The sequence below is a fragment of the Rhinichthys klamathensis genome, unplaced genomic scaffold, assembly GCF_029890125.1.
Source record: "Rhinichthys klamathensis goyatoka isolate OS25496 unplaced genomic scaffold, OSU_Roscu_1.1 h1tg000120l_1, whole genome shotgun sequence".
In the NCBI taxonomy this organism is placed as follows: Eukaryota; Metazoa; Chordata; class Actinopteri; order Cypriniformes; family Leuciscidae; genus Rhinichthys; species Rhinichthys klamathensis.
Window position 1 is genome coordinate 449,263 of NW_026606657.1, and position 21,146 is coordinate 470,408.

At 38.4% G+C, this 21,146-nt stretch overlaps 1 protein-coding gene across 2 annotated transcripts in view; it reads left to right on the forward strand.

The window, feature by feature from the left end:
• pax7a (paired box 7a) overlaps window positions 1-21,146 on the forward strand; it is a 64,509-nt gene that overhangs the window by 6,638 nt on the left and 36,725 nt on the right. For both annotated transcript variants that reach the window (XM_056255324.1, XM_056255325.1), the window contains one exon: window positions 19,443-19,642. In XM_056255324.1, coding sequence (XP_056111299.1) covers window positions 19,443-19,642 — 200 coding nt within the window. The remainder of the gene's footprint in view (window positions 1-19,442; window positions 19,643-21,146) is intronic.

The following is a 21,146-nucleotide window of genomic DNA, read 5'->3' on the forward strand; positions in this document are numbered from 1 at the left end:
ATCTTGTGCACCTGCCATCCTCGTTACGGAAATAAAAAATATGATGAGCGACAGCAGAGTTAGCACAAACCTGCCAAACTTAATTAGTGTTTAATGGGTTACAGCCCCGCGTCTGACAGCTCACCTGGTGCTCTTTTTGTCTGGAGGAGCACCAGTTAAACGCGAGCGCGCGTCCATTTGTGAGAGTGGCACTGGACACTTCAGCAAATCTGTGGATTACCTGAGGTTTTCAGACTAATCAAACAGACTTCAGTCAGGGGTTTAGGAGTGTTGTTATGGGATAATGGTGATCAAAAACCTGTAGGCGAGATGGCTGTGAGCGTTGCGCAGTCTGATGCCGGGGACTCACTCAGTCTGATGCCTATTGTAAGCTACAGAGTGTGCACGAACTCAGCGATATTTAGAAGAAAACAGAAAAAATGCATTTAAAATGCAACATTTTCCTATGATAAAGCAAGAGGAGAATATTCTGGAAAAGAGCGGTTTCACGTAGTTTTGGTTTATGCGCCCTACACGCGCACCAGCAGGGCATTCTCTCTCTTGCTTCACATATAAAAAATAAAGCAGATACTTTCGAGCCTAAAGCCGCGCTGAAAGAGAAGCATAGGGAGACATTTTAAACAAATCAATCTGGAATAGAATATGTTACAGGGACACAGAGAGAGAGAGGAAGATTAAGTGAAAGTAAGGGGAAGTTATTTAGCTATTAATATTTTTTCTCCTCAGGCGTCGAGAGTGACTCCATCTGCACTTTCTTGCAGCTATTTTGGCTGGGCTGAAATTGTAGGAGACCCAAATGTTGGGCAGAGATAACATTACCATCAGAGTGTGGACCATCACTGCATTAAAGACGGATTAACCTCTTCTCTCCCGTCACCCTGTCTCAACACAGCTCGAGAATTTGACTGGCGAGGGATTTTCTTTAGTGTATAGACTCCAGGGTTTCATATATATATATATATATATATATATATATATATATATATATATATATATATATATATATATATATATATATATATATATATATATATATATATATATATATATATATATATATATATATATATATATATATATATATATATATATATATATATATATATATATATATATATATGAGTGTGTGTGTGTGTGTGTGTGTGTGTGCGTGCGCGCGCGCGCGTGTGTTATACTCTGGTATTAACCATTTTTTGTTGACAGGCGTATTAATAAAAACAGATATAAGCTCATAATAATATTACACTGCAGCTACTGATTTCGCCATTACAGTGCTGCTCATTACTTAAAATTAAGATAAAGCCAGTTCTTATTGCGAAAAATTTACCGAACCAGATGCAATTGAGTTGACTATGATTTGGATTCAAGCATTTATGAAGGTGACATTTAAAAAAAAAAAAAAAAAAAAAAGCCAGATCAACATACCATAAATTTTTAACCCAGGCATTAGATTAGAAATTTTATTATTATTTAGTTATTAATTTGATATAGGCTACTACTACTTCTAAAATCACTAATAATAATTACAACAATCATTTATATCATGTTAAATTAAAACATGATTATCGTATAGCCTATTGTTTCTCACTTTTAAATTAGCATAACTATGCACCTAACCCTAAACCAAACCCTAATCCTAACCCTATAGTAAGTCTGTAGTTAATTATTATTACTCAGTACTTAAATGTATAATTACACTGTAACAGCGACATTAAAATAACGTGTAACCGTTTCTTAATATATTGTCTGGTAACACTTTGTTTTACAGTGTCCTTGTTACACGTTACATACTTACTATAGTAATAACAGAACATTATGCATAATTACATGCAACTAACCCTCAACCAAACCCTAACCCGGAAGTAGCTACATGAAGTTCATAATACTCAGTACTTAAATATAATTACTGTAACAATGACACCTTAAAATAAAGTGTAACCTATTATTTTTAGTACAATTGTTTTTATTTGTGTGAAATCCTTGTCTTGAGGCTTTGGGTTGATTGCTGTATTTGGGAAGGTAACAGTTTACAAACCCTTTAACAATGCAGAGCACTGACCTTATCACTCCATGGCACGATTATAAATGTAATGAGGTGCGAGGAAATGAACAATATACAGTACATAATAATTCTTGCTAGTGATCCAGCTACTGTTGAATGGAAAAATGCAAACATGGCTGGTATTTGAATGTGGCTTTTATTGACTCTGCTGTAATTGGTCTCTACACAGGGATTATAGACCAGTTAACAATGCCGTTTTTAGATTGCGGGTGACCCGTGAACTCCAGACAGGGCGTGAGTTTTGATGTGTTGTAGAGATGTTTAAAAATAACCGAAAGTGGGTAAAGATGATGTGAATGAGGGCTCAGGCAGTTCAAGGGAAATTGAGAAGCTTATGATCTTTGATCCGTGGATGTCTTTTGCTCATCAGAAACACTTGAGACTGCAGGACAAAGCGACTTCACATTACTGCTTGACGAGTCTGCCTGACTGTTCATTAAACGCGGTTCGCCATCTGGGACAGTGCAAATCTCTGCGCAGATGTTATGGAGAATATCATTCTCTTATATCTGAGAGAATTCTTGTAATGGTGCGGTTTTCACTCGTCCGTTGTTAACGGGGCGATTCTGGAGTGCACAGAGGACTTTACGCACATAAACGCTATTATCTGCTCGTGTTAATAACCAGAGAGGATTTCATTTTTCAACTTTTTAAGTGCTTTGAACCCCAAATGTAATAGGTCTTCATGAATCGCACATAATACTGTATATCTGCTTGGATCTTTGTGCGTAATTCCCTCTTCGTTCGAGCAATTCTAATGGATATTGTATTTGGTGCGTTCGTATCTGGTTAATGTTTGTAACGGGGGCTTAAATACACAATTGATTCTGACATGTAAATTGTCATTTCCGTTTTAGCCATTTGATTTGCGAGGGCGGGTCACACTTGACACACACAAGCTGCGATACAGATGAGAGCATGCCTCATTAAAGTGTGTGTGTGTGTGTGTGTGTGTGAGGAGGTTGCCTGAAGATGAAACCAAAACTTATAGTGCGCAATCTTGTTAATTTTGCTGTCGTTTTGAACAAATGATTCATTAAGATTCGTGCGTTGCTAAAATATTTCACAGAGATATTGTATTTCGTTGCAGTTGTATTGTTGTCAATAGCACATGGAAATTATATGGATTGTGCTTCAGAACACACAATAGTTGTGTGTTCCAGAATCAGAGCGCAACATTCTTATGCGCAGTGTAAAAATTCTTATTTATGTGATAGAAAATAAGGTATTTATGCCAAATGGTGTGTCAGAAGACATGCCTGCTGAGGAGATAATTGAATGCCCACATCGATGAAAGGCATGTTAGTTTTAGGATTATCATTAAAACATTTATTATATTTTTGTTCATGCATTCGAGAATATAAAATAGTGCAATAATTGTTCAATAGTCTGGATCTTTAATATGGCAGAATTGTATTTGGGATCTGTTCCGTTGTATTTTACGCATTTGTCTTAGCAATCATTTACGCACTCTTTTCCAGCGCGCGCGTGTGGATTTAACTAATGGAGCGTTTCAGTCCCGTTGGTCGGTGTTTTAGAGGATCCGTTCAAGTGGCTTTTAGGAACAATGGAGGATCCCGGGATGCGGTAAATGGCAGTGACCGGTGACCTCTCTCACACTCGGGCAGGTCATCGCGCAGCTGATCGAGCTCAGAATCACCGCTGAGAAAGTCATTCAGCAACAAGTGATGCGCTGAACTCATAGAATTCTACATCCGAAAGTCAAATCGCTCTGAATGATGAATATAGTTATGTGCAGAACGATTATTGAATAATCGTTTGTTTTAAATGAAGCCGCTGCAACATATCCAAATAAGAAATATTAACAAAACGAAAACAAAGGAAACCAAAAAAAAAACTAAATCATAGTTTTACCATTATGTCGATTTTTTTTCATGTTCATTATTAATATATTTTAGGTTACTTTATTGTAATGTGTCCCTGTTACAGGGTATAATTATTACTTAAATTATACATTTAAGTAATAATTATTTATGTAATTATAGAGTTAGGGCTTGGTTTATGGTTAGTTGCATGTAATTATGCATAATTTATATGTATTATATAGCAAATGGATGTAACACGTGTATCAAGGGCACATTAAAATAAAGTGTTACCATATTGTGTAATACATTGCTTTATAATAATAATAATTATTATTATTGATTATAATTATTATTATTTGATAACCTGAAGTCGGCACACTGTTAAACTTGACCAGGCTTTCACAGACCGAAACAAACGCGTTGAACTTATCAAATCTAATTTAACGCTTCTTTCGCAAACAGACACGAACGATTAGGCCTATGTGTTTGAGTATTTTCGTTTCTCTCCTGTATTATTATTATTATTATTATTTATATGAATGTATTTATTGTTATACTGTAGGCTACTTTATTAACATTTTTATTATGAATTATTATTATTATCAATAAATATAATTCTTTATTTTACTAGTGAAGCACGAAAGGCGGAGTAGACAGCAGTTTTGCGCCTTATATTTTATTATGCTTGTTCATTTCGCAAGTTTGTGAGTTTTTTGGAGTCGTTCCGGACCCCACAGGCGAAAAGACGAGACGTAACGTGGACTCTGGCGATCCGTTTTAATTGGGGATGAAATTCATTAGAGAAGACACCCATTTAAGACCTTTAAGTTTTCCACACATTTTAAAGGTATGAGAATGGATTAATGGCTTATAGCCAATGCTGAAATTTATTGCCTCTTTGAAATTTGTCCTGCCTGTCTAACGGGTGTCACAGGAGGCACTTAGAAAAATGAACAAATACAAACAGATTCCTCATGCTTAGAATAAAATGAAGCAGGTGATGGTTTATGCATCCTTTTTTAATATTTTGTTATAGCCTAATGAAATTTGAAATGATCTCTGTTCAAATATCAGAGGTTGATTTGAAATGATCTCTCTTTTGCAAAAGTCTGCTCTTTGTGCATTGTGAACATATTTACTCTGTTTGCATTCTCACACTTTGTGTGCATTTGAATGTGTGTTTTTCTCTTTTGGAATAAGATATGAAGTGATGCTCGGATCATCCTCTCACTTTTGAATGGAGGGAAAAAAAATCAATTGTCTCCTTCCCCTTTATGGAAAGCATTTTGTTCTTTTAATTGAATGCTGCCTTCTTCTTTTTTGTGTGTTGGGCCTAAGACTCCTCTGAAGTCTAACAGCCTTCTCTCTCCATTGTCAGAGAAACTGCTCCTAAAAAGGAAAGAAAGAAAGAAAAGAGCAGAAGAAAAAAAGATCTCTGTTATTTTCTGTCTTGAGATTCAGTGCACAGGCTATTCAGGCCAGTTGATGAACTCCTTCAAAAAGTTTATTAAGGGTATGAAAACAATGTGGACTAAAGCTTTTGGGCTCGCAGGCAGACAGTTTATAAACTAGCGGCCATTGTGCCTCGAAGGCAGATGCATGAATACTTTTGAATGGGGGCTTCAAACTGACACGATGGGGCTGGACAGCAGCCTGTTTGGTGAAGAGGGCTTGTGGAAGAGACGGGCTCAGTGTGTTGTCTGCATTAATGTACATCTGTAGGGACTGGGGGTGAATCCCCACTCCAACACACTGAGACGGAAGCCACCAAGAGCTGTTTTTCCTTCCAGGCCTTGTCCAGGGAAGGATTTGCTGTGCTGCTACCCTTTATTTCAGTGTGAGTGAAGTCATCTGTCTTAAATGTCATGCATGTTTTCTGATGGTTACATTTGTTGTACTGATCAATTTTGGTTCATGTTCATTTTTTACAAAAAAAAAGTTTAAGTAAGCAGAACTTGCAGATTTTTATTTTGTACTTGCAACTTGAAATATTTGAGTAAGCCAATTCATACATTTAACTTACAATTATCATGTAATCTCAACTTAAATATTTTTAGTACTTGGCTAGATTTAAGAAGCTTATTCAACAAATGCTACCTTGCTAATTTGTAACACAATGCTTTGATATCATTAGCATAGCAGAGCACTTGCTAAATGAGTACAGCAATATTAAACATTTAACTTTATCCACTCGTCACTGTTGATGGTAACCCTACAAAGAACCAACATAACAGAAACTCTTCTAAACTAGCAGAACAAAACATTAAACACTACTAAATCTCCCATTTAACATTAATCTTGCACCCAAAACATTATATAACACTTCTGTCAGGACCAATTAGCATACAGTTTGGATTGGCGGTATGGTTCTGTTCTGGGCGAGAACTCCCTGCGCATCCATGCAGCCTAGCATGGATAAGAGCAGCAATAACCCCCTTAGGGTAAACAGAACAGAACCATGAATGTATTGCAGATATCATTAATTCAACATTTTAAAATACAACATAATTCGAGAATTTATTCTGATTCAAGGGGAATCAGAATGCCAAATCCTGACTGGGCGAGAGGAGGAGCTGGGGATGTAGGAGGGTAATTCGCTCCTGAGAAACGCGAGAGCTGCTCATAATACTGAAGGAGCTTATATATGTATACAGTGATAGGCGTCGTATCCCTATAGGAAGACGTGGATCAGTGGAGAGTCACTGAAGCTTGACTAACGTGACCTGCCAGAACTGACGCTATACGCTTGATTTCATTTCAGCATTTACTCTCCCTTTTGAGCGTAATGGCAAAGCATGCTGGGAAATAGAAATACCAGCCCTGTTTCAGTTAAATTTAAGTTCATAAAACTCAAAACAAGGAAACAATTCAGATGACTAAAAATGTTTGTGAACTCAAAAGAAAAAGAAAGTTCTAAATACTCATAAAAATGATTTGTACAATTTGAGTTGGCTCTGCTCAAACCAATTTATTATTTTGAGCGTTAGGGTTTACAGTCTTATGATGCAAAAATGTTTATGTCATGATGACAAAGAAAGCTATTCATGTGGTGGGCTCCACAAGTCTGAGACTACTAGTGAAAATGCGCACTATTTTTACAAGTTATACTTATTTTCTGTGGGAGCATTCATAGTATTAGAAAACCTGATGATCTTGTTCTCCGGTATTTTTCCTAAGAGCATCTTCTTTATTAAGAAGCAAGAAAATCTATATACAGAGTCACATGTTACTCATTTGCTCATTTGATTAAAGACATATAAATAGCGCACAATGTTAGATCCCCAAACTCCCTGTGTATTTCCAGGTTTTAATAATCTCATTCTGTGTACTGATGTCAAATAACTTTTCTGTCACATTTAGTGATCTTGCAGGTTTGCACACCCACAATCTGAAACTCTTCTGTATCTCTCTTTCAACTTTTCTCCTCCTGTCTTCTTTCTCTATCCGACTGTAGAGTAAAGCGTGTGTTTGGCACTGGTAATCTTCCAGTGTAGAGATGATCTGCATCAGACCGCAGTGAAGCACACACAGCCCTCGCTCTGGCAGGTGTCAACATTAGCAACACAATCACCGCAGCGAGGCGGCTAACTTTAACTGTGTGAAAAGAGGAGCGTGAAGAGGTTACGGAGGGGAGGAGGGAGATTATGCTTTGAGACAGCTATTAGTGGGGATGAGGCTTTTCTAAACAAACAGCGGAGAGAAAGAAACCCAAGAAAAGATCAATAATGTGTTAGTTTTCTAGGCTAAGCCATGATGGATCTCAAGTACCCATTTTTTCTTTATTATTATTATATATATATATTTTTTCATTCTCATTAGAGATGTAGTTCTTGATATTATTGTTATTGACAATCCAATTTGGGCGCAAATCATATTTGATATATTCAGCTGATTATTTGAATGCACATTTATAACACTTGAATACATTAAAGTTGTTATTTTTCAGAGTTTGCTCTTTCAGAGCATTCTCAGTTAACTTTGTTTCTCTATAATATACACAAAGAAGTAAATTTTTGACATATAGTAAGAGAGCTATAAAATAAATGTGTATAGAAGCTCATGTAATTTATTCCTGAGAAAAAAATGTGATGAGAAATGAGTTCATACTGAAAAAAACAATACCAAAATGTATTTAAAATACATTTATTTCAGGCAAAGTATACAACATATTTGCTGACATATCGCTTGAGACTTACTGATATAAATATTATAATTAAACTTTATTTGGAGTACTTATTTATTGCACAATGCACATTTCTTAATATTAAGCCTAAGGATAGTATGATCTCTGTATAATATCAGTCTTTAAATGCATGATATTTAAAGTGTACCTCAAGTGTACTTGCAATAGTTCCACTTTAGCACAATCAAATATACTTAAGTATATCTTTAGTTGAACTTCGGCACTATTTCAGGATAACTGAAGTGCATTAAGTACAAAATTACTTTAATTCCAATTTAGCAGACTTAAAGTATACCAATCTAGTAAACCAACAGTAGAAGGGTATTTAAGTACTTAAATATGTAAATGTATTTGTAGTATACTTGGGGTAAAATAAATGTATTCCAAATACATTTTAGTATATTTATTTTTCACTAGGGTTTCTTTCCATGTAATCTAATTGCTCAAAACAACCGACATATTAGATTTCTCATATTTTTCCTATTCCTATTGTGTATTCACCCTATTGCAATGGACTTTTTGAAAACTTTAAGATTGGACAAATTCTGTAATCATAGGGGTAATCGGTCTCGGTCGTGTCAAGAAACTGTTGTTTCATTTTACAAAGGTTTTACTCAAGGCGGGAGGAGATGGTTAAGGAATGAGTTGACATCAGGGTTGCATTCTCATGTAAGTGAATGTGTTGACAAGAAAAACAATGTTTCCAAAAGCCATTTATCTATCTTCCTATCCATCTATCTGTGCTTGTCTGGTGGTTCTTGACCGTGCCATTGGAAAGGACAAGAGTGCTCAGCGCTCTATAGTAGTTCCCATGGGGCTCTGACTCGATGTTTTTCCAAGAGTGAAGGCAATCTTGCTTTAATTGGTTGTTTTAGACTCCTTTCTTGTCACACACTCAGGATAGCTCTCCGAAAACAAATAGAAAGGAAAAGTGTCTCTTGTTTTCTCCAGGGTTTTATGTGAAGCGCATTGTGAGGATTGTGATTGAATTGCCTGGCTCAAAAAAATGCTTCTTGTTGGATGTAATGATACTGAACGCAGAGCTTTATATTCATCACAGATAATACGGATGATACAATGCATGATGGGCATTGTTTTCACATGATTAGAAAAAGAGACATTTTCTCAATGTTTTATAATTATGCGTCTGCAAGCATAATGTTTAATTTTCAAAACTTGGTCATTTATTGGCATAGTCTGGTTTGATTTGAAAGCATGACTTCATGCACATTATAGAACTTATAATTTAACTCATTGCATCAAGTTTCAATGCACTAAAAGTCTTGAAATTTGCTGTATTATTAAATCAATGAAGGGTACCAAATAGGGTAAATAAGTCTGTAAAAAAGAAATATAAATGTATCAGTGCCCAGTATTTTTATAAAACTAGACCAAGAACATCTAAGATCTTTTCCCCCATCCTCCATCTGTCAACATCAGATCGTTTTTACCCTCATAAACAAAGCAGCATATTTAAATAGTTGGCTTTGTTTTGATTGGATCTGGTGTCTCTTAAGATCTGTGTGGTCTATTATATTTGTGGTATATTTATATTCAACCACTGCTTATGAAAACATTCGGCACGTTGTGATTTCTTGACTGATATATCAGAGGGGATTGGCTTGAAATGCATGTTCAGCGACAGACATAACATTGGTTATTCTGTGTTAAAGAGTTTCTGTTTTCTTCACTACCCATGTTAGAAGAAAACACAGGATCATAATGGAGCTAAATGCCTAAAAAATGTCTAAATCCCCCCCCTGTGTTTCTCCCCGTCTGCCATAGATGTCAAAGTTTTTGACAGTTGGCACGGACACCAGCGGATTATTGTCATCCCCCGTTACAGCAAGGCGTGTTAGAAAGTACAGCAAGCATTCTCTCTAATTTTATTACAATGGAGAAAATGCCCCACATAATGTGCAACACTAATTAAGTTTCGAGCCGTGTGCCCAGTCGCAGAGCTGATGAATTAGAGCCATTCACACCATGCTCGACTGCTTTAAAATCACCATTAGCTCATGCTACTTACGGCCATAACATCGCCCATTTTATGCTTTTGACCTGCTTCGCAAATGGATTCTTCATTATTTTCATGTAACGTGTGGCCGCTCGTTTTTAAGGCTGAGCAGAAAGACAATAAACACGTTCCTAGAGTGTTGCAAATCAGAAATGTGTTTCTTCTTTCCACCAAGTTAAAAAATACGCAAGCGTGGACCGGTGAGCTTAGAGACAGCGAGCGGTGAAGAGCGAGCAATCCCTGTAACTTCAAAGGAAAAAAGCCAAGCCTTCCATTTTTAACTAATGGGTTTATTTAAGGCGTCCCCTGTCGGACCCTCCCTAGGGGAATGTACACTCTCATTTTGAAATGCCCTTACGGTCCAAAGACACAATAATAGAGCGCTGATCTCTGACTTTACCATCAGCTTCTGTGACTGTTCGCGGATGTAAACTCAAAAAACAGGAAATATTAAAGACCTCCTTATGTCCTGAAGAATGTATTGGGAATTTCATGTAGGCTAGTATGCATTGAATCAAAAGCGGAAAAAGGAAAAGGCTAGGGATTGATGTTTGAAAGCAGATCCCCCCCCTAAGTTTTTAATCATTAAATTACATTTCTTTACTATCTCAATAGTATTAGACAGGAGTGAGCAAAATTTGAGACCTTTGCTGTAGTCTGCTGCTTCTCAGATGTTTTGTATGAGAAAAAGTCTGAAATGTGAAAGATCTCGATATGAACATTTCTCATTAAATTCTTCTGCTATGCACAAGACACCACAGGTAAAAACACTGTTGTTTTTTTCATGCATTGCTCAAATTTGAGAGTTTGGCCTTCAACAACATGTCTTATATTAGGCTACTGTAAAGAAAACATCTGAAATAAATAGTTCACCCAAAAATGAAAACTGGGGTCCATCAACTGTCTGGTTACCCATATTCTTCTTTTTTTGTTCAGCAGACGAAATAAATGACGAAGTAAATGATGACAGAACTCTCATTTTTGGGGTGAACTATCCCTTTAAGTGTTTATTTGATTACACATGATCTATTTGCGCCAGTAGATTTCAATTTACAATTCAAATCTTTAAAAGCTGTCAGAAATCTTCACTTCACTTTACATGCACCAAACCTTGGTTTTATTCCGATCTATATCCTGAAGCTTTTTTTAGAGGAGTTTGTTCACATAACATTCCCCTGATTTATATAACATTTTATTTCTGGAAAATATGGTTAAAATCCATACATAGATGAAACGTAACATTTCCCGTACATCTCTTGAGCTTTGAAAGAGCAACCTATGGGTCATCCATGCAAGTGTCGTACCTTCCAGGAAAGCATCTTTTGATAAGGATAGATTAACAATTGTATGGAAATTAGATTTTTTTTTTAGCCATAATATCTTTTGGGGGAATTTTTTTTGCCGATATTCTCCTCCAGAGTGAACTCACACTGAGTTTTGACTGTACTATATAACCACTTTATGATGAAAGAATTATATGCCTCGACTCCGAAGCCGTCCTTCAGGCACAAATCTCAATCCTTGAGTGCATTCTGTCTCCTACCTAAACTCCATCCTTTTACATTCTGGATAAAATAAACAGGCGCTTCTCAGAGCTCAGAGTTAGTATTTGATTTCCTGCATTGCTTTTTCTCTTCACAGCACTCTGAAGGGGCTTCTGCACTATTGGCACGGACCCCTTGGGTTCCCTTTTTCGCTTTGTGGTCCTTCTTAATTTCATTACTTTAGCTGTGACCTTAATTAGCAGGGACCTAACCCCAGGAAACAAAATCCCATTTTGGCAAAAAGGAAGAATGTAGAGAAAACTAAGCCTCACTCCCTCGGAACAGAGGTAGGTAGGGTGACCCTCAAGAAAACGGCTTGGGGAAGCATCCTCCATTCCTCATTTCTCTCGCTCCCTGTGGTGACAGGAATTCAAAAGGACTCTGTTCGAAGTGTTCCTGCTCGGACTGTGCGTGTGCACTGTCAAAATGGAATTTTCGAGAAATTCTATGCAATTCAGATTTTTAGGTTCTCTCAACTATTGTCTTAAAAACTGTTCTAAGTAACACTACTTTGTTTTATCCATTTGAATTTGTCCGTTCACTAAATAAAAAAAGCCTCATTCAGCCAATAAATCCATCAAGGCAACCACAGATTTCCTGTTCACCAAATTCTAATTTAATAACGCAATGCATTTTTGAAAAGTCAGCAAACAGCAAAACAATAATCTTGTGTTATTCATAATTTCTATGTTTATTCATGCTGCAATGCATGCTTGGAACTCTCCAACTCTTAACATTTGAGCAATTTTGAGACCAAACTTAGAACTTAGAAAAAAAAACATGATGATGTGACTCCTCACTGAAATGTTTATCCTGATAATATGATTTTGCAGTGAAACAACTAAATGCAAAAGAGTATAGGTTTCTTTATCGGTCTCAGTCGGTCTTTTGGACCCCACTGTATATTTGCATCGATGTTTTATGTATAAAATCCTGCCGTTCAAGTCCTTCACGCTCATATTTCGGCACGCCTGTCCCCTGGCACTGGGGCATAGGGAGTCAATATGTCAGCATTTATCGATACCCCACTGAGCTACGCGGGGTTGTCAGGGCCCTATTCAGGCTCTAATGGCCCCCTGAGGTGCAGCGTCTATGCAGGCTGAAAGCGCGAAGGGGCCCGGGGCCCAGCCTGTTGTTGGACGTTAGGCGTGTGTTCCTATGGCCGCCCTGCGCCTTCACCCACATGACAAGAGCTATAAAAGACCAACGCCTTAGCTGCTTCTTCTGCGCCTCTCTTAAACCTCTTTTTTCAACCTCTCTGAAAGAAAAAAAGCTCTAATTGTTTGTTGTGGGAGCCAAAGATTATAGACCCTCCCCTCCTTTTGCTCCTTTTCCCTTTCGTCTATTTTCTTTGGGCTCGTCTTTCTCTCCGCCGCTCTCGTCATTTCTAAAGGATGTGATTTTTATCCCGAATGTTGTGAAAAGGGAAGCAAAAGAGGAACGTTCCTGTGAGACTGCTTTTGACAATGGCAATGAGACACAAGAGAGACTGTTCAACTAAAGCTTGCAGTGAATCGTTGACTTTCATAGGCTACCTTGTATAAATATTAACTTTTAACTCCGATAGCAGAAGTTTGAAGCAACTTTCGACTGCCTGATAAAGTATAAATTCTCATTAGCAATAGGAATGCATATATGTAACTGAAAATTGGATTGTTAACAAAGAGTTATGTTTGAGTCTTATATTTATTTGCAATAGAGCAACTATGTTTACACATTTTTGAGTGGTCAAATACTTTGTATTTGTATTTCAAAAGCAAGTGCATTGTCTAAGTCTGTCAGTCTAACTTGCACTTTACAGTACATTACATTTTAAAATACTTTGTTTTTATGTCTTATTCTAACTAATAATGCATGTAAACGCCTTGATGACATTGGCATTGTTTCTTTCCAGTATTGTCTGTAGGAAAGCAAACTCACATATCTTTAGTGTCTGAATTGTTGAAAAGATTGATTGGAGAGCAAAAGTAGACATCTCCTGCTTCTCCAACAGTTCTCCTGAAGAAAAAGCTCTTTTAGTTGCCGTTTCAGAAGAAATCTCAACAATGCTGTTCAAAAGCCTGCAATCAAGGCCAGAGATCTCAATATGAGCATTTCTCATAAATTGTTCCAAGGCCAAATGATCTGAGCTGCTATGTATCTCAACAAATCTCTCATTTCTTGCATTGATTTTTTAAAGACATGCCTTTTGGGAGAAACTTGAAGTGAAGTGATTGATAACTGAACTAAGAATGAGCAACCTTCCTTTAGGGATTCTCTTTTCATTGTGCAATATTTCATCATAGTGTGTGTGTGTGTATATATATATGTATATTTATGTGTTAATCCAAGTCTTTCATGGACTTTTTTTTTCATTCAAATGTTGCTGTTTGAACATTTCGTCAGATTGCCTTAACCCTGAGGGGGCAGGACCGGAAAAGTACGTTCAAGCTCCGTCTTCAACAATGCAAATTTTTCTGTCAGTTATTTGATCTCGCTGCTTCTCCACCTCCCTCTCCCACCGTAGGCACACCAGTATCAAAGGTTCAATCCCTAAACAGACCTGAGGAAACACGCAGAGTTTTATATTCAGGCCGCGAGCCAGAGAGATTGCAAAGAGAGGCAGATGGATGTCAGAGATATCAAATCAGATCGCACGGCGAAAACTCGGCTCATTACGTTCTGTTCGGCATTATGATTCCCCTCACCTCCTCCTGGAGTGACAAAAAGTATAATTGCTCCAGTGACTCTCACAAAGGCATGTACAAAATAAACATGTAAACAAAAATTAAGCAGGGACGCTGTTATTTTTGTCCTGTGGGAATGTGGGGGGTTTAGGAAGATGCCGAGGGAAGAAAAGGGGGAAGATGTGTTGTCAGTTACACTCAACTGGTGTCATTTGCAGCTCCGAGGCTGGTCCTATTGAATGCCTGTAAAATAGCAAGCGTAAGACTTGATTGTAATTATGCTGGAACTAATATGCTTTTCAAAATGAGCCATTATGAGCTAATGCCGCACTGCAAAAAGCCCTGTCTGTTTTTGTCACTCTGTCTTGGGTAGTTTGCAAGGTACAGCTGATATTGAGGACATTGGTTACGGTATAAAAAAAAAAGGCTGCATAGAATTTTGCCGTAATGTTGAGCTAATACTGATTCAAAGGCAATCTTAGCAGATGAGGTTGGAGACGCCTCTACCTCCTTCTCACTGTGTCATGGAGGCTTTTTATTATCCGCCATCCCTGACTAATTCCTGGGATTCTGATGATGTCAAAAGCTGCACTTTGAATTCTGGCTCAATCGTGCTTTTCAATTGTCTTTTTTTTTTTTTTTTTCTATAAGGATCTTTGACATCCTTTTAGGATTTCAGGTTTGGTAATGATATATCGTACTCTATTTTCAGATGAGCTGCGCAAATCACTTTTGATGCTGTTGGGTGATATAATTAAAACGATATAGATAGATCATGAAGGCTGGGATTAAGTTATACATGAATGTGTTTCGCTTACAAAAAGGTACCGTGGCATATAACATGGTACAGTGATGTATCAGACCATGCAACTAAATGAGTAAAGTAACTTTTTTTCTTTTTTTAGCAGGCCAAATAATTTTGTTTGTATTTTTATTTAGGTATTCGGTCAGGCCTCTTTGTGGAGTTTATCAAATTTGTTGTATTAAAAGGATAGTTCACCCAGAAATTACAATTCTGTCATCATTTACTCACCCTCATGTTGTTCCAAACCAGAATGAGTTTCTCTATTCTGTCGATTGAACACAAAAGAAGATATTTTGAAGAACGCTGGTAACCAGACAGTTGACTGTAGCCATTCATTTCCATAGTATTTTTTTCCCTACTATGGAAGTCAATGGCTAATGTAATTTTTTTGGTGAACTATCCCTTTATCTCACTGATTACTTTTTTAAAAGCCCTTAGAGAAGAGAAGGAATTTCTGGTGGATATTTAACACTGAGGTTCTTTATTGGCATCGATGGTTCCATGATGGACCTTTAACATTCATGGAAGCTTTCCATTGGACAAAAGGTTCTTTATAGTGGAAAAAAGATTCTTTAGATGATCAAAATGGTTCTTTTAAGAACTGCTCATTGAAAGATTCTTTGAGAACCCAAAATGGTTCTTCTATATGACATTTCTGCAAAAAAACTCCATTTACTTGTACTTAAAATGGGAAATATAAGCACAAAAAAATCAATACAAAAGATCATTTCATACAGTAGTCTTTTATTCAACAGTTAAATAGATAGGACTTTTGTGAGATGGTCACATTACTGTTAAAGGGATAGTTGACACAAAATGTGAAAAAACTCTCTGCATTTCTTTTTTCAATCAAACACAAAATAATTCAATGTTGTTTAAAACCAAATTCCCTTTTAAAATATCTTTTGCATTCCTCAGAAGAAAGAAATGCATACTGGTTTGGAACATGAGGGTGAGCAAATGATGACAGTATTTTAAGTTTTGGGTGAACTATCCTTTTAAACCAACGTAAACGGTTGAGCTAAATGTGTATGTTGGCTTAACTGTTGCAGATAATGGGCCCTAAATGGATAAAATTAGTAATTCATGCATCCAAGAAGCAGAGAAGCTTCTTGTAACGGTTTATCTTCTTCTAGCCCTCTGCTCCAAAAGGGTTTGGTTTTTAAACGAAATACAATCTAAAATTCGTCAGAGCAATCTGTACGCACCTGATTTTGTTGCAAATTAAATACTCGGCACAAAGTCAACATTTCGTTAAAGATCACGTTGGGCCCTGGAGGAAAAACATTCAGGCTGTAGCACAGAATGAATGGAACATAATTAGGCTTTAATTGGCTGATAAATGAGCAGAGGACTTTATCAATATCCCCAGAACCCTCAAATAGAATTACAGCTCGGTTATTGTGTGGAGGATTAGTCAGGATGTACCTTATTGTTTTAAAACAGGGAAGAGTTCTTGTGAATTGACCTCACATCTTCTTGGGCTTAAAGTGCAAATTAACTGCTGCTTCTTTTTTTTTTTTGTCCCCTGATTACGGTGGTTATAGTGCATTTTAAACAAGGAATGAAAGCCATATATTATGAAGTAATGGTGATAATTTAGTTTATAGTAGAGTTCAAACTTTCATATACATTCAGCCATCTCATTTTGCACTTAAACAGTCAGCCTCCACGCTTACATTGGCAGCTAGCAGAGACCATATGCTTGTAGAACATTACATGACTGCCATAACCTATCTGAACCCATTTGGGGCTTCTGTTCCCCTGATTAAAGCTAGCATCCCAATCAGTGGATCACTTCGGGACAGAGATGAGGCCTGTATCATGCCCCTCTCACTGCTCTATCTCTGCCAGCATCTGTTTCATTACCATAATCCTTTGCTGTTGTCAGGGGGCCTGTTGACCTTCAGTCTTGGGCTCGCAAGACGGCTGAGCTAGAGCTTGTGAGACGGCAACAACAACCTGAGTTTTGTTTCGGAGTTTTGCCCCTTGATTACATGTGTTTTGAACAAATATTTCAGAACAAAAGACGTGCGGTGGGATTGGATACGGTTACAGTATGTTTGTAAGTTAAAGCAAAAAGTCTTTGATGTGTCCAACGTGTGGACAGACAGAAAACAAAGAGGCGTGAGGACAGGGTACGCTGACAGAATCTTGCCTCATGAATCATGTGGCGAAACTGTGCAATGAAACAAAAATCACAGCGGCACGTCTCTCCCTCCCCCTCAGGATGCCGAGGTGACTTTGGAAAGTGATCCGTAGACCACTGCGCCAGTCTCAAGTGTTGTCATGGTGTGTTAGCAACAAATCGCTCTGGCGCATCCTCATGAAAACCAACAAAGGGATATCCAGGATATGTACATATTCAACTTTGTATATTCAAGATTTTTTTTTTCGTGTGCTGGAGTGCCAGGCAGTGTTGTAAAAAAATCAATCTTTATTAAATGGGGGAAGATGGAGGAATTGATTTAATGAATGCGGACTCATGTCCTGCGGTCGCATGTAATCCATTGAGAATCATTGAGCCAGAGCTTGGGGAGACAAAAAGACATTCTGTGAAGACTGCTCGAGTGGTCTGTAATGATAGTCTCCATATAATCCGCTAATTCCTTGTTTAATTAAACTCCAGAGCCGGTCTGGAGAATGCAGCAGTTTGGTTCGTCTTGAAGCGGTTGCATTGCGGAAGGGTTTTTTTCTTCTGTTGTTGATGTCGTTGCACCATACACTTGCACATGCACCAAGAAGAATGCATGAGTAAATACACAAAACCCTAGATTGTTTGGTCTTTTATATTGATTATTTTCATGTGCATCCACGTGTACCAGAAATAATGCATTTCTTGATACACAAGTATGCACTATCTATCATTCTTGTACGTGCAGAGTTTTATTGATAACTATAAATGTTGCTTCTTCTATTGTGCAAGTATTTAGTTCACCTAAATTGACATGCACCAAGAAGAATGCATGCATGGATACGCAAGCATGCACCAAATCACTTGTACGCCTGCAGTTTGGTTCTTTTTATTGTTATGGTTGCATTGCGTTAGGTGGTTGTTTTTCCTCTATTGTCAGTTTCAAGTGCACCCAATACTTGCACATGCACCGAGAAGAATGCATTCGCCGATACGCACGGACACACTCGCACGCCCATGCACATACTAATATACACACACTTTCGCACTCCCACAGGCCTTTTTGTAACCTCTTTTCCTGGCAGCCTATCAGCCATAGAAGAGGCCTGGCAGATGGGGGTTTGGGAGAGATGATCAGGCTCTGGTCTGGCAGAAGGAAACAGAGATGCAGGAAAACTCGTGTGAAGTGGTCCAGGGTGCAGGAACCTGCTGATCAGCAGTGGGCAGAGAGCGCGCACGATGGCTCAAAGGAGATTTGTCTCCGTCGTGGCAGCTGTGGCGTTGCGGGGGAAGGAGCTCGAAGCCCTTCTTTTCTGTCTTTCCCCCGTGGATGATGCAAGACCATAGGCCCTGGAGCAAGACTCAAGCTACGCTGCTTGTTAGCACTCATGCGTTTTAAGAAAGCAAATGTAGAAGTGTGATTTTTCTGACAGGACCTTTCACAAGCTTTCTGCTGCCGTGAATAGATATACAGAGGTGGCTCACAAATAAAGTATGATGCAATTTTAGAATCAATTATCATGGTAATGTATTTCAGTAATATATCTTAACACACTCCATATCTCTCCTTACAAACGCTTCTCTTGGCTCGGTCGTAGTAGTGTTCGTCTTTGTGCCGGGGAAATACTCCTCTGGCTAAAATGCAAACTGCCAACTGCGATCTGCACTTGTCTTTGACTGCATGCCTGAAAAAAAAAAGTAATGTAAAATATGTTGTAATATATTTTGAACACTAGCTTGAAACACAAAGGGAGGGATTCAATGGCCCAGAAGTCTCATACATTCTTATTTCAAACACTTGCTCTTAGGAGTTAGCCCCAGGCCGCTGAAGAGAGAATAAGGCGGACGTGCTAGAGCAAGGTGTCTGGTGTAGATTACCCTAACCCTCACAGTTACGTCCCCCAGGCCTCTCCAGGGCTCAGTGGCAGGATTATGTGTCTGAAGACTTCTCACATATGAATAAGACCCAATAAAACGGTATCTAGCGCTCCATTGACATGTCGAGATAAAGGAAGCATTAATATCGTCGTGATAGCCGGTCGTTTTCCGTTGACATATGTGCCGCAATACTGCCGCTTAAAGATGACAGCTGAGGTTTTTAATTGCTGTATGCATCACATTTTTTTAAATAACGTGGTTTCTTTTTTAAGGCTTGTGCTGATATTCGAAGCCACTCAAAGACTTATTTCCAAACTGTGCACACAGGTAATCGTACGGACGAGGGTTCAGATATAGAGTCGGAGCCAGACCTGCCCCTGAAGCGGAAACAAAGACGCAGCCGTACCACCTTCACGGCAGAGCAGCTGGAGGAGCTCGAGAAGGCCTTCGAGAGGACACACTACCCCGACATCTACACCAGAGAGGAGCTCGCACAGAGGACCAAACTGACCGAGGCTCGTGTACAGGTGAGATACGCCCACTTGCACAGATAGTTGTATTTCCCCTGGACCTTGAATGCATTACGTTTGAGTACTATCACATTTGTTTTACCTCCTGCTGGAGTCGTTTCTTCTCTTGTCATCCACATGCCTCTGTTTATTGGCGGTGTTTGTTATATTTATTGATTCTGCAGAGACTAATTGTTTGACCTCCGGGAGTGCATCACTCTTGGTCAGATGTCAGTTGGAGCCCTATTACTTTCACCCCGAGTCTTTGGGACGCTTCCTGACAGTTTGTGAACCCTATAGTTTTATGTAACATCGCAAAGCAAATACAGTAGAATTATAGCAGCAGCTGCACTCCGAACTAGTGGGAGACAAAAAGAGGGATGGGGAAAAAAGAGAAGGGAAGAAAGAGGAACAGACTAAATGCATTCCTGATGGATTTCTCATCTCTTCCCTTGGCCGGCGATCGCTTCCCAGCACTTGAAAGCTGGCCGCTACTTGTAAATCCCTCTACATATCAGAAAGGATCCCTCTGGTTTACTCTGGGGACTCTGTTCCCTGACAACAACATTAATCAATCAAGCGCTTGTAAAAGACTCGGCAAGGTGGGGGTCGGGGGTCTAGGTTTCTCCAAACTCTCACCCTCATGTCGTCCTCCGAAGATCTCGACAATCTATCCTTAGGTTCCTCACCAGAACGTACACATAAGCAGGGTAACTGATTCAACATATGTCTTTGTCTGTCTCTTAGCATTCAAGAAAGAAGACATATGTGTCTAAATGGTTGCTTCCACACTCTTGGGAGAATGTTGAGAGATTTATGCTCTGCCTGTTTTCTTGCAATATTTCACACATGATGTGTTTAGGGGACCGATTTGCATTGATTGTAGGTTTATGTCTGCTAAGCTCTGGTGTATGTAAAAGCATTCATTATTACTTAAACAGCATTGCAAAAGATAGTGGCGTCTTGGGGATTTCTAAAGGGTGAAAAGGGAAAGTCCCGAGTTAAAATACTAGAACTGTTGGTCTTATGTTCATTATCATCACTGCTAACATGGATGGTAGATCCATATTAACAGTGATGATAATAAGCGTAAGACCAAGAGTGTGAAAAAAAACCTCTAATTGGTCAATGAAAAGCCACATGGTTGTCAAAGACAGGCGTCTTCTGTTCCAGCATGTTATGGCAAAGAATGAGCCATATTTGTAGGTCAATTGTGCATTTCTTGGCCCGCAAGAATCCCCGGGGGTGCTCGGTGTATTTATGGTAACTGATGTAAATGACAAGAGATAGAACCAGCAGAAAACCTTGAACAAGGCAGAATAACAAAAAGGACACATCTCCCCCTCTCACATAATAGGGCTAAAGGGATATCATGTGAAAAGCTGAGGTATTCGAGTCATGGATATAATTTGTTAATGCAATTTTTCTCGTAATCTAATTCTGGAACACTTTGAAAATCTCCAAAGGTCAACTCAAACTGAATCTTCCAAAAAGGTCACCCTAAGAAAGCGACTCTGGTTAA